Raw genomic sequence first — 16,509 nt, 5'->3', positions numbered from 1 at the left:
AAGTATGTTATAACCAAATTCACTAAATGTTCCGTGGTGGTCATTGTAGGGCTACAAGTATATGACGACATAGACATACTGTAAGGTCGACATTGAAAAATGCTGACATGGTTAAAATATTGATATGCTCAATACATTTTTGTGTTATTTTTAAGGTTAGGGGTTAGATTTAGGGTTAGGCTAAAATGTAGAAAAAACTATGTCCACATCCTGATGCCGACATATTAAATGCCTGCATTTTACGCATGTTGACATTTGTGAATGTGGACATATTGCTTGTTGATTTCATGTCTGTATTGACATTCTGAATGTTGCCTTTTCATACTACACCCATCCCAACTTTTGCTGCTGTCTAAGCAGGATATTGGGGGTAATTCCGAGTTGTTCACTCTCTAGCAGATTTTAGCAGCATTGCACACGCTAGGCTGCCGCCCTCTGGGAGTGTATCTTAGCATAGCAGAATTGCGAATAGAAATTTCTTAGCAGTTCCTGAGTGGCTCCAGACTTACTCCTACACTGCGATCAGCTCAGCCCGTTTCGTTCCTGGTTTGACGTCACAAACACGCCCTGCGTTCGGCCAGCCACTCCCCCGTTTTTCCAGACACTCCCGCGTTTTTCCCTGACACGCCTTCCTTTTTTCGCCAACGCCGGGAAAACGGTGAGTTGCCGCCCAGAAACGCCCCTTTCTTGTCAATCATTTACCGAACACCAGTGCGACTGAAAAGCGCCGCAGACGCTACAGCAAAACAGCTAAGTTTTTAGTAAAATAACTAAGCGCATGCGCTCTGCGTACCATGCGCATGCGCAGTTAGCGACTAATCGCAGTATAGCGAAAATCGACAATGAGCGAACAACTCGGAATGACCCCCATAGTGTGGAGGGGTTAGCTTCGGGTGATCGGTGGTTGTGAGACCGCCGGTCACCATACCGACGCTGGGATCCCGACTGTTAGATAGCTGGCGGGGGGCTCGCTCACCATGCAGCGGGCTTGCTGTGCTCACCCAGGTTCTATTCCCACTCTATGAGTGTCGTGGTCACCCATGAGTGGGATTAGTCCCTGTTGGTCAGCATGCCGACCGGTGGGCTTTTCAGCGTTCAGGATCCCGGCGTCGGTATTGTGACCGGCGGTCGGGTTAACTGCATCCCGTGTGGAAGAACATGACCATATCAAGTGGCAGGCGTGTTCTGAGAGCTGGGGGTGCCTGTATGCTGCATCCCCTCCAACATAGCTGGGCCCCACCTAGCCTTCTTCGCGAAAATCAGGACAATTGGGTGATACGTGACTCTGAGCACTAGGTGGTGCGAATGTCTCCGGGAAAATGGTGTGGCGACCATTTTCCTGGCATTTTGCTCAAGCGCGGTAGGGAATATGGCCGGGCAAATGTCTGCCACCCACGGAGCTGCGAATCGCTGCATTTTGCCCTGACAGGGACGGCAGACCCTCCAACATGACCCGCCCCACTAGGTACAAAATGCTCTGTTTCTGGACTTCCCTCTGAATGTATTATTGCCATCAACTGTGTTGAACTAGTTAAATGATAAGAAAGCTGTTTCTTCACAGGTGAAGCTAATAATAAATTCAGAGGGAAGTCCAGAAACAGAGCATTTTGTACCTAGTGGGGCGGGTCATGTTGGAGGGTATGGGACGGGCCTAGTAACATGACAGCTCAGCCCCCTCGCACAGAGCCTCTGATTGGCCTGCAGCCCAGTGAATAGCAGGAATGACCATCAATGGGTGAAACCATTGATGGTTCCCAAGTTGCAGATAGTTTTATACCATTCTAGAGTAACCATCGATGGTGACCAAAGATCATGGTTAACCCACCATGCATAAAGTGATAGCTAGAATGTGGTTGCTAAGGACAACTCCTCCACTTTTCCTATAAAGGTTTCATAAGTGTTCCCCTTAGTGTAAATGATAATAATGTAAATAATAATAATGTCATTTGCTCTTTTTAATCTGTTAAATAAAGTTGGGTAAAAAAAATAATAATAATATACACACGCCCTGCTGCTTTGCACGCTACTTCCGGTTCCTGGTACATTTGCCATCCACTGTTATGGCCGCATCACATGCAGCTCTGGTGGTTGGATGGTGCAAGCCCCGCCCCGCGTGGTGACGCAGCGCTATGGGCGGGACCCTGTCTCAGATGGAAGGGTGTCGTTAGTCGAGCGACTTATCTGCAGCCGCTGGGGTAAGTCGCAGAGAACCCCCCCGTACATACACCACTTCCCTCCAGGTCACAGCGCTCGCACCAGCTGCTGCGGATCTGCGGCTCCCCCTTCACTGTGCAGCTGCCGGTTCCAGCTAGGGACTGCTGGGACTTGTAGTTCCACAGCAGCTGGAGGCTCCCAGATTCTAGTGATGTGTGTGACCTCTATTACAGAGCCTGGGGATAGTGCGCGCAGTCTGCTCAGCCACTCTCCCTCTCATTCATCTCTATGCACCCAGTACTCGGGGTCTGCATGTTACTGCTTCATTCACTTACAGCAGGCCTGGCCAGCCAGTGGCTCTCCAGCTGTTGTGAAACTACACATCCCAGCATGCCCTGCCAGAGTTTTAGCTGGGACATGTAGTTTCCCAACAGCTGGAGAGCCACAGGTTAGCCAGGCCTGACTTATGCTATGTACATATTATGTGATCCCATACGATACAATATTGTGTGATATTGTATAAGATATCGGATTGTGTGTACACACTACAAATGATGTCTAGAAACAAAGTCATCACTGGAGTACAAAACCACACAATATCACCTCATCAAGACTGCATGCAGTCATCGCATGCAGCCTGCGGGAGCGCCCGTCGGATGCTGCGTACACATTATACAATATCATTCAGAAATGAATAATATCGTTCAAATCGTAAATGATATTGCATAGTGTGTACGGGCTACTATACAGTATGTTCTGCATTGCTGGGGCTCGGGTGCTGCTGACACACATGAGAAGGAGAGGGGGTGTGACCCCTGGAACATGGCTTGTGTGTGTGTGTGTGTGTGTGTGTGTGTCCCAGCTCATCTCAGTGCTGCTTCCCCCACAATGCCGGGGAGGGAATAACCGACATGCTACATGTCCCATAATGACACTGGCAGCTTAGAGAGGTGCTCGTCATTCTGCTTATGGCAGCCGTAGTATTATACTACATGGCGGCAGAGGGACACGCTGTGTGCATTACTATCTGTTCTGAAAACAGAATTATATATTTATATACCATTGGATGTACAGGACCTGGTGAGGCGCGTGTGCAGAACGTTCCTGTGTTGTCGCTCGTAGTTCCTCCATGATTGAAATGCTGCAGCTGATTGTGGGGCAGCGATGGGAACTGTTCTACAAAACAGGGGCCTGCATCTTCCGCTGTAGATTTCATGGTCCAGGCAGAGTGAAAACACCGACCATCGTGTCTAAGCTGAGGGTTACGCCGGTGGCCGGTGTTCTTCAAGTGATCTAGTGCTGTGTCCCCGCAGCAGCAGCAGCTGAGAACCTGCAGGAGGCGCCTACTTCTACGCCACATTGCCTGCAGAATTTGCCTATTTACACACAGCAGCTGCCTCCATCTGTACATGATGCCCCTGTGTGTGATAGGGAATATAGATTGTAAGCTCCACTCGGACAGGGACTGATGTGAATGTCTAAATAGTCTCAGTAATGCGCTATTGACATAACCATTAATTACATAATAATAGTACAAACGGGTTGAAGAACAGCTAGAACTCTACAAGATGGTAATAACAGGATTCCGTATGATATACCGGCGGCAGAATCCCGGCCACCAGAATGCCGTCAGCGGGGCGAGTGCTAGAAAGCCCCCTTCGGGCGCGTGGACACCCACAGAGGGAGAATAGCCTGTATCGCTGGCATTTCACCGCTTGTCGGGATTTCCGGCGTCTGTATTGTATCCCTAATAACACATAATGGTCATGTTCTGAGCCGAATGCTGCGGCATCAGTGTGTGCGCCTATTGCTAGCTTTATGCTGATACTGCTACAAGCCCTTCCCCTGTGCACCGCTGTGCGTCTACTTTTGCAAGGCCTGAGTCTTTCGATGCTGAAATACCACTTGCTGTGTCTTTAGGAGCAGCCATCGGACGCACAGTGGAAACATGCACCAGCTCCATGTTTAGTACAGATTTCCTGTCACAGGATAGTCTCCAATGTGAGTGATTAAGGGCCTAATCCAGAGTTGATCGCAGCAGCAAATTTGTTAGCTAATGGGCAAAACCATGTGCACTGCAGGGGGGGCAAATGTAACATGTGCAGAGAGAGTTAGATTTGGGTGGGGTGTGTTCAAACTGAAATCTAAATTGCAGTGTAAAAGTAAAGCAGCCAGTATTTACCCTGCACAGAAACAAAATAACCCACCCAAATCTGCTGCGATCAGATCTGAATTACCCCATAAGTGTCTGAGTTTGCAGCCAGTTCAGCAACACTTCACATAACACAAAATCACGGAGGATGGCTGCTATAATGAACCAATAGGCAGTCACACCCATCCCATTATCCGCAATTATATCGTGGGTCCGAATCATCGCGGCAGCGTGCCTGAATTTACACAAGTGCTCACTGTCCTATAGGGATCCGAGCACTTTGGTGCGAATTCAGCCCGCGAAGGGTGTGAGATTGGGTGCCGTTGCTGGCATTTAAACGCTGCGGGAACGGCACATCGCACCCGTCGCCGGTAATAGGATCGAACCCATAGACCTATTCCTCAGATCACGTCCAATGACAGAAGGGAATATGTCGCTCCCTTGTGTGGGGCGGTTGGGGGAAGAGGTGTTGGAGCTGAGGGGTGCCTGTAATGAGACGATCCGCTGCCTGACGGAGCAACTTTTGGCAGACCGCAAAATGAAAGACGTTAGCAGAATATTATGGATGCAGCAGTCGGATATATTTATTTATCTCATAGTGCACAGCAGTGATGTTTGTATAAGCAATGAGAGTGACACCATATTTGTCGCTGGGTCACAGTCTTGGGCGGATGCGTTTCAATAACCTACAGTACATCACTGTACCCCCACCTGTATAGTACAGAGCTTCCTCACTATTCTGCTCCTCACCCCATTTATAACCTACAGTACATCACTGTACCGCCACCTGTATAGTACAGAGCTTCCTCACTATTCTGCTCCTCACCCCATTTATAACCTACAGTACATCACTGTACCGCCACCTGTATAGTACAGAGCTTCCTCACTATTCTGCTCCTCACCCCATTTATAACCTACAGTACATCACTGTACCCCCACCTGTATAGTACAGAGCTTCCTCACTATTCTGCTCCTCACCCCATTTATAACCTACAGTACATCACTGTACCGCTACCTGTATAGTACAGAGCTTCCTCACTATTCTGCTCCTCACCCCATTTATAACCTACAGTACATCACTGTACCGCCACCTGTATAGTACAGAGCTTCCTCACTATTCTGCGCCTCACCCCATTTATAACCTACAGTACATCACTGTACCGCCACCTGTATAGTACAGAGCTTCCTCACTATTCTGCTCCTCACCCAATTTATAACCTACAGTACATCACTGTACCGCCACCTGTATAGTACAGAGCTTCCTCACTATTCTGCTCCTCACCCCATTTATAACCTACAGTACATCACTGTACCGCCACCTGTATAGTACAGAGCTTCCTCACTATTCTGCTCCTCACCCCATTTATAACCTACAGTACATCACTGTACCCCCACCTGTATAGTACAGAGCTTCCTCACTATTCTGCTCCTCACCCCATTTATAACCTACAGTACATCACTGTACCGCTACCTGTATAGTACAGAGCTTCCTCACTATTCTGCTCCTCACCCCATTTATAACCTACAGTACATCACTGTACCGCCACCTGTATAGTACAGAGCTTCCTCACTATTCTGCTCCTCACCCCATTTATAACCTACAGTACATCACTGTACCGCCACCTGTATAGTACAGAGCTTCCTCGCTATTCTGCTCCTCACCCCATTTATAACCTACAGTACATCACTGTACCGCCACCTGTATAGTACAGAGCTTCCTCACTATTCTGCTCCTCACCCCATTTATAACCTACAGTACATCACTGTACCGCCACCTGTATAGTACAGAGCTTCCTCACTATTCTGCTCCTCACCCCATTTATAACCTACAGTACATCACTGTACCGCCACCTGTATAGTACAGAGCTTCCTCGCTATTCTGCTCCTCACCCCATTTATAACCTACAGTACATCACTGTACCGCCACCTGTATAGTACAGAGCTTCCTCACTATTCTGCTCCACACCCCATTTATAACCTTGCGCTCTCAGCAGGTGCAATGTGGGCGTGTTTTAGTTTATAAAAAGCATAAAAGTGGCCATTGGATAGGAACCTATAGGTCTCGATGAGCCAATACCCAACCCAAGTGCGTTCCCTCCTCCTGTCAGAAGCAGCGGCAGAGTCTTTTAGACCCTGCATGTTCCATTTCCTCACCCCCGTGACTGCCCAATAGATCACCCGTCCCCTGCTGGCCCTGCAGTGACCCTCCCCACATATGACCCTGCCACAAACTTCGCTGTAAGAATAATATAATTATAACATTTTCAAACACTTGTAACAGTTGGTTTGTGTAAAGCAAATGTCTCCATTCTATAGAGCGGGAGACACATTATTTATTCACTATTTGATTACAGTTGTAATAGCTCAGTAACCCGTATTCTGCTTTTTAGTTGTTGCCGAGTAACCATTTCCTCACGATTACAGTTAGTGATACTTAAGGTGGGTACACACTAGTAGATATATCTGCAGATCAATTGATCTGCAGATATATCTATGTACGGATCGGGCAGTGTGCTGTGCATACACACTGCCCGATCCGTTGGGGGACTGACGTCATGAACTGGGCGGGCGCCCGCCCGCCCAGTTCAGCTGTCGATCACCGCCGGCCGCCGCAGCATGTGTACGGGCGGTCGGACGACCGCCCCGTACACACACAGCGACGCGCCAATATATCGTTAGATATATTGGCCGTCGGCTGTGCTGCGCGGCCGACGCGATACGTCTGTGAACGACGGAGTTCACAGACGTATCGGCCGTACACACTGGCCGATGGTCCCGCAAAATATCGGCCGTTCAAGAGAACGGCCGATATATCGACCAGTGTGTACGGACCTTAAGACCTGTGCTGACATATACAGAGAACAGCGCTGCCGTAGGGTGGTGTGTATTGTGTTATCATGTTGTTATAGGCCCTTGTAGTAGACTTTACAGCCTTTACATACTATTAGATGATACTGTAAGCCATTGAGGTATCGCAGGTATATACGGTTCAGTAATATTGAACTCCGTATGAGAGGGTTAGACAAGCTAGGAATAGAAAGTTCTCCTGCAGTTACATGCCACCAGCCGTTGTTATTGGTTCCTTATATGTATATATAATCTCTCATCAGTCTGTAACCCAGTGGATCTTACAATCTATATTCCCTATCTCATACACACACACCGAAGGGTTAAGTTTGGTCAGAAGCCAATGAACCTGCTGCCTACTAATATGTCTTTGGATTGTGCACCCAGAGGAAAACCATAGGGGGGACATAAAAACCTAACACGGATAGGTCTGTGGTTGGAATTGAACCCATGACCCCAGCACTGTGAGATAGCAAGACTCCTGTTTCCATGGCACCGCTTTGCTTTTCATACACCTAAAACTGGGCTGCCGGTATATGTGGATTGGCCGTGCTGCATACTGTACGTACCTAAAGAGCCAGACGGTGGAATATGCTGCCCTGACCATGAGCCCCTCTGTGAGACCTTGAATGGACAGGGGTATGAATGCCGCCCTGGAAAGGTGGGCTGGCTGAATAACTTGCCCTCTCTAAAAGGGACTCCCTCCTGTACGTAATATTGTTTTGTTGTAGTGCATCACTCTCATTAACATGCTTTATTATATTTACAGTTCATGAAACAGCATCACTGAAACGGCTGGAGAAAATGGCAGGGTTCCTGGATAACTTCCGATGGCCGCAGTGCGAGTGTATTGACTGGGGCGAGAAGAGGAACACCATTGCATCTGTGGTAGCCGGGGTTCTGGTAAGTAAAGGGAAATGTGTTACAGTTCTTGTGCATGTAGCTTGCTGTATGAAATATATCTCATTATCTACCGCTTATCCTCAGTGGCTCATTTTAATACATGCCCAGTATGTTGATGGTACCAATGAAACTGCATTTCCCATTGAATGTTATATGTAAGAAGTGAGCTTCTTTCAATGGGTGGTCTTCAGTTTGCCAGCTGTCGGGATCCCGGCGCACAGTATACCGGCGCCAGAATCCCGTCAGCTGGCATACCGACACTTTTTCTCCCTCTTGGGGGTCCACGACCCCCCTGGAGGGAGAATAACGCGCGTCACCGCCCCCGCAGCGTGGTGAGCGCAGCGAGCCCGCAAGGGGCTCATTTACGCTCTCGCCACGCTGTTGGTATGCCGGTGGTCGGGATCCCGGCGCCAGGAAAGGCTGGTCGCCGGGAGCCCGGCCGCCGGCATACCACACTACACCCTCTTTCAATATATAACACTGATTTATTTGTTAGAAAATTGGGGTTTTCAAAGTAACACTAGTTTCTGACTAGAAATGCAGCTGAGACTTTGGGCGAGCCAGGGACCTGGGGCAGTGGCTACTTCCCATCCTGGTGTACATTTCTGCGGTGGTGCGCTGGCCCCATTTGCACCAGGGAAGGGTGGGGGATGGTTGTGACTTTGTTTGGGGGGAATGCAAGTAGTTTGTGAACGACTGTGTGTAATCAATGGACAACATTTATAGGCTGCAGGTAACATTTAAAGGGTGTATAGTGGAATTATAATACAAGGGGGTGTTATGTTTTATACATAAACGAACAACACAATATGTGCTGCCAAATAAAGAGTGTACCCCACTTTGTAAGCGTCACAGGTTAACTCCCTAGAGGAAGCGCGTCTTCTTTCCTGTAGTCCCCAGAGTTAATACAAATCGTGTTATTGTTTTGTACAGGGAGCGAAACAGGGAAGTTAATAATAGCCCATATATAGGAAACAATGCTCCATATGTTTAGGTCGTGGAGGCTAGATTAATAATGGTTGTGTTTTAACCCTGGAATTTTGCAAACAATTGCAGCAGCTCTAACTGATCCAGCAGGAAGTTATCCCAATGGAAGTCATGTTATTTCATTAGATGCTCCAAATAGTATTATCATAAAGGACATGTCTCCGTATTTACATCGCTTCCAGAAAAGGGAGAACTGAAAACAGACTGACATATACAGTTGCGGTTCATCCGCCAGAAAGGTGGAGGCCTTGGTTCCAAGTATATGTCATACAGTATTTGTGATATCATCACCTGTTTAACATTTTGGGGATTATCATAGGTATTGGAAACACCTGATTCCTTCCTTACTTCCGCCTATTTGCCCTATGGGAGCTGTCTGTAGTATCGCAGAACGTATCTGCAGTAGCGTGACAGGGATCCACGTTTCCATGGGCTGCGTAGTGTATACATAAATTTGTATAAAAGCCAGGTCTTCGGTATGAGACATGGGGGTGATTCAGACTTGATCGCGGCCCCGATCAGCCTGTTGTGACAGCACTGGTGGAGTAAGTCCTGGGCTGCGCACACACTGCACAAAGTGAGTTTTAGCAGCTCTGCGTACACATGGGATCACACACTTGCACGGTGGATTTACACTCCCCCTGGAGGCGGCGACTATCTGAACGCAGGACAGCAAAGTTAGCAGCCCAGCGATCAGGTCTGATCACCCTTATGGGACACAATTTCCATGTCCTGTTGTAGACTTTAGCTGAAAAAAATGGTGAAGAGATTGCTAAATAGATAGTTGCTTTAAATCAGTGGATCTCAATCTTCACCCTGAAGTTCTCCCATCAGGTCATGTTTTCAGGATTTGTATCTATGGAAGCAGGTGGGATAATTACTGAACCGGCAAAGTAGATTAACTTGTGTGCATGATTAAAGACATGACCTGCTGGAGGTTCTTAAGGACTGGAGTTGAGAACCCCTGTTTTAAAATGATCTTGCCAACCCTGTTCCCTCCCATATAGTTGAGATATGTAATACATATCCAGTAGGTCATGCCATGTGTCTGGCTTATTTCTGAGCCTGCAGAAATTTAATGATTGCAAAGAGAGGCTTTCTGACCCCCCCCCCCCCCCCCCCCAAAAAAAAAGTTATAGATTACATTTATGAAACAAACACCAATGAGATGATCATCTATTTCTCAATGTCCCTAAGAGTTTCACTGTGGTTCCCTTTTTAAGATGTAGCGTTTTAACTTACAGCGCTTTTACAGGATTACAATGCTTCCTTTTTTATTATTATTTTATTTTTTCTCTAAAGTCCTAGTGGATGCTGGGGACTCCGTAAGGACCATGGGGAATAGACGGGCTCCGCAGGAGACAGGGCACTTTAAGAAAGAATTTGGATTCTGGTGTGTTCTGGCTCCGCCCTCTATGTCCCTCCTCCAGACCTCAGTTTGAATCTGTGCCCGGACGAGCTGGGTGCTGTTCAGTGAGCTCTCCTGAGTTTGCTGTAAGAAAGTATTTTGTTAGGTTTTTTATTTTCAGGGAGATCTGCTGGCAACAGACTCGTGGGACTGAGGGGAGAGAAGCAGCCCTACTCTCTGAAGCTAGGTCCTGCTTCTTAGGCTACTGGACACCATTAGGTCCAGAGGGATCGTACACAGGATCTCACCCTTTGTCGTCCGATCCCGGAGCCGCGCCGCCGTCCCCCTCGCAGAGCCGGAAGACAGAAGCCGGGTGAAAGAAGCAAGAAGACTTCAAAATCGGCGGCAGAAGACTCCAGTCTTCACTGAGGTAGCGCACTGCAGCTGTGCGCCATTGCTCCCACACTACACCCACATACTCCGGTCACTGTAGGGTGCAGGGCGCAGGGGGGGGCGCCCTGGGCAGCAATTAGGACCTCTTGGCAAAAGCGGAGCATATATACAGTTGGGCACTGTATATATGTATGAGCCCCCGCCATAATATTACACAGAAACGCGGGACAGAAGCCCACTGCTGAGGGGGCGGGGCTTCTTCCTCAGCACTCACCAGCGCCATTTTTTCTCCACAGCTCCGCTGAGAGGAAGCTCCCCAGGCTCTCCCCTGCAGATTCACGGTAGAAGAGGGTAAAAAGAGAGGGGGGGCACATAAATTAGGCGCAAAAACATAATATACAGCAGCTACTGGGTTAACACTAAGTTACTGTGTGATTCCTTGGACATATAGCGCTGGGGTGTGTGCTGGCATACTCTCTCTCTGTCTCTCCAAAGGGCCTTGTGGGGGAACTGGTTTTCAAAAAAGAGCATCCCCTGTGTGTGTGTGTGGTGTGTCGAGGAAGGCTATGTGGAAGCAGAGCGGGAGCAAATGAATGTGGTGTCTCCGCCGACGGCGCCGACACCTGATTGGATGGATATGTGGAAGGTTTTAAATGATAATGTTAATTCCTTGCATAAAAGGTTGGATAAAGCTGAAGCCTTAGGACAGTCGGGGTTTCAGCCCATGCCTGATCCTATGTCGCAGAGGCCGTCAGGGTCTCAGAAGCGCCCACTATCCCAAATTGTTGATACCGACATGGATTCTGACTCCAGTGTCGATTACGATGATGCAAAGTTACAGCCTAAATTGGCTAAAGCCATCCGTTATATGATTATAGCAATGAAGGATGTGTTGCACATCACAGAGGAAACCCCAGTCCCTGACAAGAGGGTTCATATGTATGGGGAAAAAAGGCAGGAGGTGGCCTTTCCCCCTTCACATGAGCTAAATGAGTTATGTGAAAAGGCTTGGGAATCTCCAGATAAGAAACTGCAGATTTCCAAACGGATGCTTATGGCGTATCCTTTCCCGCCAACGGACAGGTTACGCTGGGAATCCTCCCCTAGGGTGGACAAAGCTTTAACACGCTTATCCAAGAGGGTAGCCCTGCCGTCACAGGATACGGCTACCCTCAAAGATGCTGCGGATAGAAAGCAAGAGGGTACCCTGAAGTCCATTTATACACATTCAGGTACCTTACTAAGGCCGGCAATTGCGTCGGCCTGGGTGTGTAGTGCTGTGGCAGCATGGACGGATACCTTATCTGAGGAACTGGATACCTTAGACAAGAATACTATATTAATGACCCTGGGGCATATAAAAGACGCTGTCCTATATATGAGAGATGCTCAAAGAGACATTAGCCTACTGGGCTCTAGAATAAATGCTATGTCGATTTCTGCCAGAAGGGTCCTGTGGACTCGGCAATGGACAGGCGATGCCGACTCAAAAAGGCACATGGAGGTTTTGCCTTAGAAGGGTGAGGAATTGTTTAGGGAGGGTCTCTCGGACCTGGTCTCCACAGCTACTGCTGGAAAGTCAAATTTTTTGCCATATGTTCCCTCACAACCTAAGAAAGCACCGTATTACCAAATGCAGTCCTTTCGTTCACAAAAAGGCAAGAAAGTCCGATGTGCGTCCTTTCTTGCCAGAGGCAGGGGCAGAGGAAAGAAGCTGCACAATACAGCTAGTTCCCAGGAACAGAAGTCCTCCCCGGCTTCCACAAAAAATCCACCGCATGACGCTGGGGCTCCACAGGCGGAGCTAGGCCCGGTGGGGGCGCGTCTCCGAAATTTCAGCCACAAGTGGATTCACTCCCAGGTCGATCTCTGGGCAATAGAGATTGTGTCTCAGAGATACAAGCTGGAATTCGAAGAGATGCCCCCTCACCGATACCTCAAATCGGCCCTGCCAGCTTCCCCCTTAGAGAGGGAAATAGTGTTAGCTGCAATTCACAAGTTGTATCTTCAGCAGGTGGTGGTCAAGGTTCCCCTTCTTCAACAAGGAAAGGGTTATTATTCGACCATGTTTGTGGTACCGAAACCGGACGGTTCGGTCAGACCCATATTGAATTTAAAATCCCTGAATATATACCTGAAAAGGTTCAAGTTCAAGATGGAATCGCTCAGAGCGGTCATCGCAAGCCTGGAAGGTGGGGATTTTATGGTGTCTCTGGACATAAAGGATGCGTACCTTCATGTCCCCATTTATCCACCTCATCAGACGTACCTCAGATTTGTGGTACAGGATTGTCATTACCAATTCCAGACGTTGCCGTTTGGTCTCTCCACGGCACCGAGAATATTTACCAAGGTAATGGCGGAAATGATGGTGCTCCTGCGAAAGCAAGGGGTCACAATTATTCCATACTTGGACGATCTCCTCATAAAGGCGAGGTCCAGAGACCAGTTGCTGATCAGCGTAGCACGCTCTCAGGGAGTGTTACAACAGCACGGCTGGATTCTAAATATTCCAAAGTCGCAGTTGATTCCTACGACTCGTCTGCCCTTCCTGGGCATGATCTGGACACAGACCAGAAGAGGGTTTATCTCCCGATGGAGAAGGCTCAGGAGCTCATGACACTGGTCAGAGACCTATTAAAACCAAAACAGGTGTCGGTGCATCACTGCACGCGAGTCCTGGGAAAGATGGTGGCATCATACGAGGCCATTCCCTTCGGCAGGTTCCATGCGAGGACCTTTCAAGGGGACTTACTGGACAAGTGGTCCGGATCACATCTTCAGATGCATCGGCTGATCACCCTATCCCCCAGGGCCAGGGTGTCTCTCCTGTGGTGGCTGCAGAGTGCTCACCTTCTAGAGGGCCGCAGATTCGGCATTCAGGACTGGGTCCTGATGACCACGGATGCAAGCCTCCAAGGGTGGGGGGCAGTCACACAGGGAAGAAATTTCCAAGGTCTGTGGTCAAGTCAGGAGACTTGCCTTCACATGAACATCCTGGAATTAAGGGCCATATACAACGCCCTACGTCAAGCGGAGACCCTGCTTCGCGACCAATCGGTTCTGATTCAGTCAGACATCACCACCGCAGTGGCTCATGTAAACCGCCAAGGCGGCACAAGGAGCAGGGTGGCGATGGCGGAAGCCACCAAATTCTTCGCTGGGCGGAGAATCACGTAAAAGCACTGTCAGCAGTGTTCATTCCGGGAGTGGACAACTGGGAAGCAGACTTCCTCAGCAGGCACGACCTCCACCCGGGAGAGTGGGGACTTCATCAAGAAGTCTTCACGCAGATTGCAAGTCGGTGGGAACTGCCACAGGTGGACATGATGGCATCCCGCCTCAACAAAAAGCTACAGAGGTATTGCGCCAGGTCAAGAGACCCTCAGGCGATAGCTGTGGACGCACTAGTGACACCGTGGGTGTTCCAGTCGGTTTATGTATTTCCTCCTCTTCCTCTCATACCAAAGGTGCTGAGAATCATAAGAAGAGGAGGTGTGAGAACAATACTCATTGTTCCGGATTTGCCAAGAAGGACTTGGTACCCAGATCTGCAAGAAATGCTCACAGAGGACCCATGGCCTCTGCCTCTAAGACAGGACTTGTTGCAACAGGGGCCCTGTCTGTTCCAAGACTTACCGCGACTGCGTTTGACGGCATGGCGGTTGAACGCCGGATCCTAGCAGAAAAATGCATTCCGGATGAGGTTATTCCTACGCTGATAAAGGCTAGGAAGGACGTGACGGCTAAACATTATCACCGTATATGGCGAAAATATGTTGCTTGGTGTGAGGCCAGGAATGCCCCCACGGAGGATTTCCAGCTGGGCCGTTTCCTTCACTTCCTACAGTCGGGAGTGACTTTGGGCCTAAAATTGGGTTCCATTAAGGTCCAGATTTCGGCCCTGTCTATTTTCTTTCAAAAAGAACTGGCTTCTCTGCCTGAAGTTCAGACGTTTGTAAAGGGAGTGCTGCATATTCAGCCCCCTTTTGTGCCTCCAGTGGCACCTTGGAATTTTAACGTGGTGTTGAGTTTCCTGAAGTCACACTGGTTTGAGCCACTTAAAACCGTGGAGTTAAAATATCTCACGTGGAAGGTGGTCATGCTATTAGCATTGGCTTCGGCTAGGCGTGTGTCAGAATTAGCGGCTTTGTCACATAAAAGCCCCTATCTGGTTTTCCATATGGACAGGGCAGAATTGCGGACCTGTCCACAATTTCTGCCAAAAGTGGTGTCATCTTTTCATATAAACCAACCTATTGTGGTGCCTGTGGCTACTCGTGACTTGGAGGATTCCGAGTTACTAGATGTGGTCAGGGCTTTGAAGGTTTATGTGGCCAGAACGGCTCGAGTCAGGAAAACTGAGTCGCTGTTTATCCTGTATGCATCCAACAAGCTGGGTGCTCCTGCTTCAAAGCAAACTATTGCTCGCTGGATCTGTAACACGATTCAGCAGGCTCATTCTGCGGCTGGATTGCCGCTGCCAAAATCAGTAAAAGCCCACTCCACAAGGAAGGTGGGCTCTTCTTGGGCGGCTGCCCGAGGGGTCTCGGCATTACAGCTTTGCTGAGCAGCTACTTGGTCAGGTTCGAACACTTTTGCAAAGTTCTACAAGTTTGATACCCTGGCTGAGGAGGACCTTGAGTTTGCTCATTCGGTGCTGCAGAGTCATCCTCACTCTTCCGCCCGTTTGGGAGCTTTGGTATAATCCCCATGGTCCTTACGGAGTCCCCAGCATCCACTAGGACGTTAGAGAAAATAAGATTTTACTTACCGGTAAATCTATTTCTCGTAGTCCGTAGTGGATGCTGGGCGCCCGTCCCAAGTGCGGACTTCTTCTGCAATACTTGTATATAGTTATTGCCTAAATAAGGGTTATGTTATAGTTGCATCAGGTTTGGTCTGATGCTCTGTTGTTGTTCATACTGTTAACTGGGTAAGTTTATCACAAGTTATACGGTGTGATTGGTGTGGCTGGTATGAGTCTTGCCCTGGATTCCAAAATCCTTTCCTAGTACTGTCAGCTCTTCCGGGCACAGTTTCTCTAACTGAGGTCTGGAGGAGGGACATAGAGGGAGGAGCCAGAACACACCAGAATCCAAATTCTTTCTTAAAGTGCCCTGTCTCCTGCGGAGCCCGTCTATTCCCCATGGTCCTTACGGAGTCCCCAGCATCAACTACGGACTACGAGAAATAGATTTACCGTTAAAAGTAAAATCTTATTTTCTCTATCGTCCTAAGTGGATGCTGGGGTTCCTGAAAGGACCATGGGGAATAGCGGCTCCGCAGGAGACAGGGCACAAAAGTAAAGCTTTTACAGGTCAGGTGGTGTGTACTGGCTCCTCCCCCTATGACCCTCCTCCAGACTCCAGTTAGATTTTTGTGCCCGGCCGAGAAGGGTGCAATTCTAGGTGGCTCTCATAAAGAGCTGCTTAGAGAGTTTAGCTTAGGTTTTTTATTTTACAGTGATTCCTGCTGGCAACAGGATCACTGCAACGAGGGACAGAGGGGAGAAGAAGTGAACTCACCTGCGTGCAGGATGGATTGGCTTCTTGGCTACTGGACATGAAGCTCCAGAGGGACGATCACAGGTACAGCCTGGATGGTCACCGGAGCCACGCCGCCGGCCCCCTCACAGATGCTGAAGCAAGAAGAGGTCCAGAATCGGCGGCTGAAGACTCCTGCAGTCTTCTTAAGGTAGCGCACAGCACTGCAGCTGTGCGCC

The 16,509-nt window shown here is 48.9% G+C and overlaps 1 protein-coding gene across 3 annotated transcripts in view; it reads left to right on the top strand.

Moving 5' to 3' along the window:
* Positions 1 to 2,030: 2,030 nt before the first annotated feature.
* Positions 2,031 to 16,509, top strand: part of TMEM50B (transmembrane protein 50B) — a 37,143-nt gene continuing 22,664 nt past the window's right edge. For 2 of the 3 annotated variants that reach the window (XM_063956469.1, XM_063956468.1), the window contains exons 1-2: positions 2,031 to 2,195; positions 7,923 to 8,056. In XM_063956469.1, coding sequence (XP_063812539.1) covers positions 2,093 to 2,195; positions 7,923 to 8,056 — 237 coding nt within the window. In that variant the 5' untranslated portion in view covers positions 2,031 to 2,092. The remainder of the gene's footprint in view (positions 2,196 to 7,922; positions 8,057 to 16,509) is intronic. The other variant, XM_063956470.1, reaches the window with a different exon arrangement.

The sequence above is a fragment of the Pseudophryne corroboree genome, chromosome 2, assembly GCF_028390025.1.
Source record: "Pseudophryne corroboree isolate aPseCor3 chromosome 2, aPseCor3.hap2, whole genome shotgun sequence".
Classification (NCBI taxonomy): domain Eukaryota; kingdom Metazoa; phylum Chordata; class Amphibia; order Anura; family Myobatrachidae; genus Pseudophryne; species Pseudophryne corroboree.
Note: the sequence above shows the minus strand (reverse complement) of the source record. Positions and strands in the feature narration are given on the sequence as shown.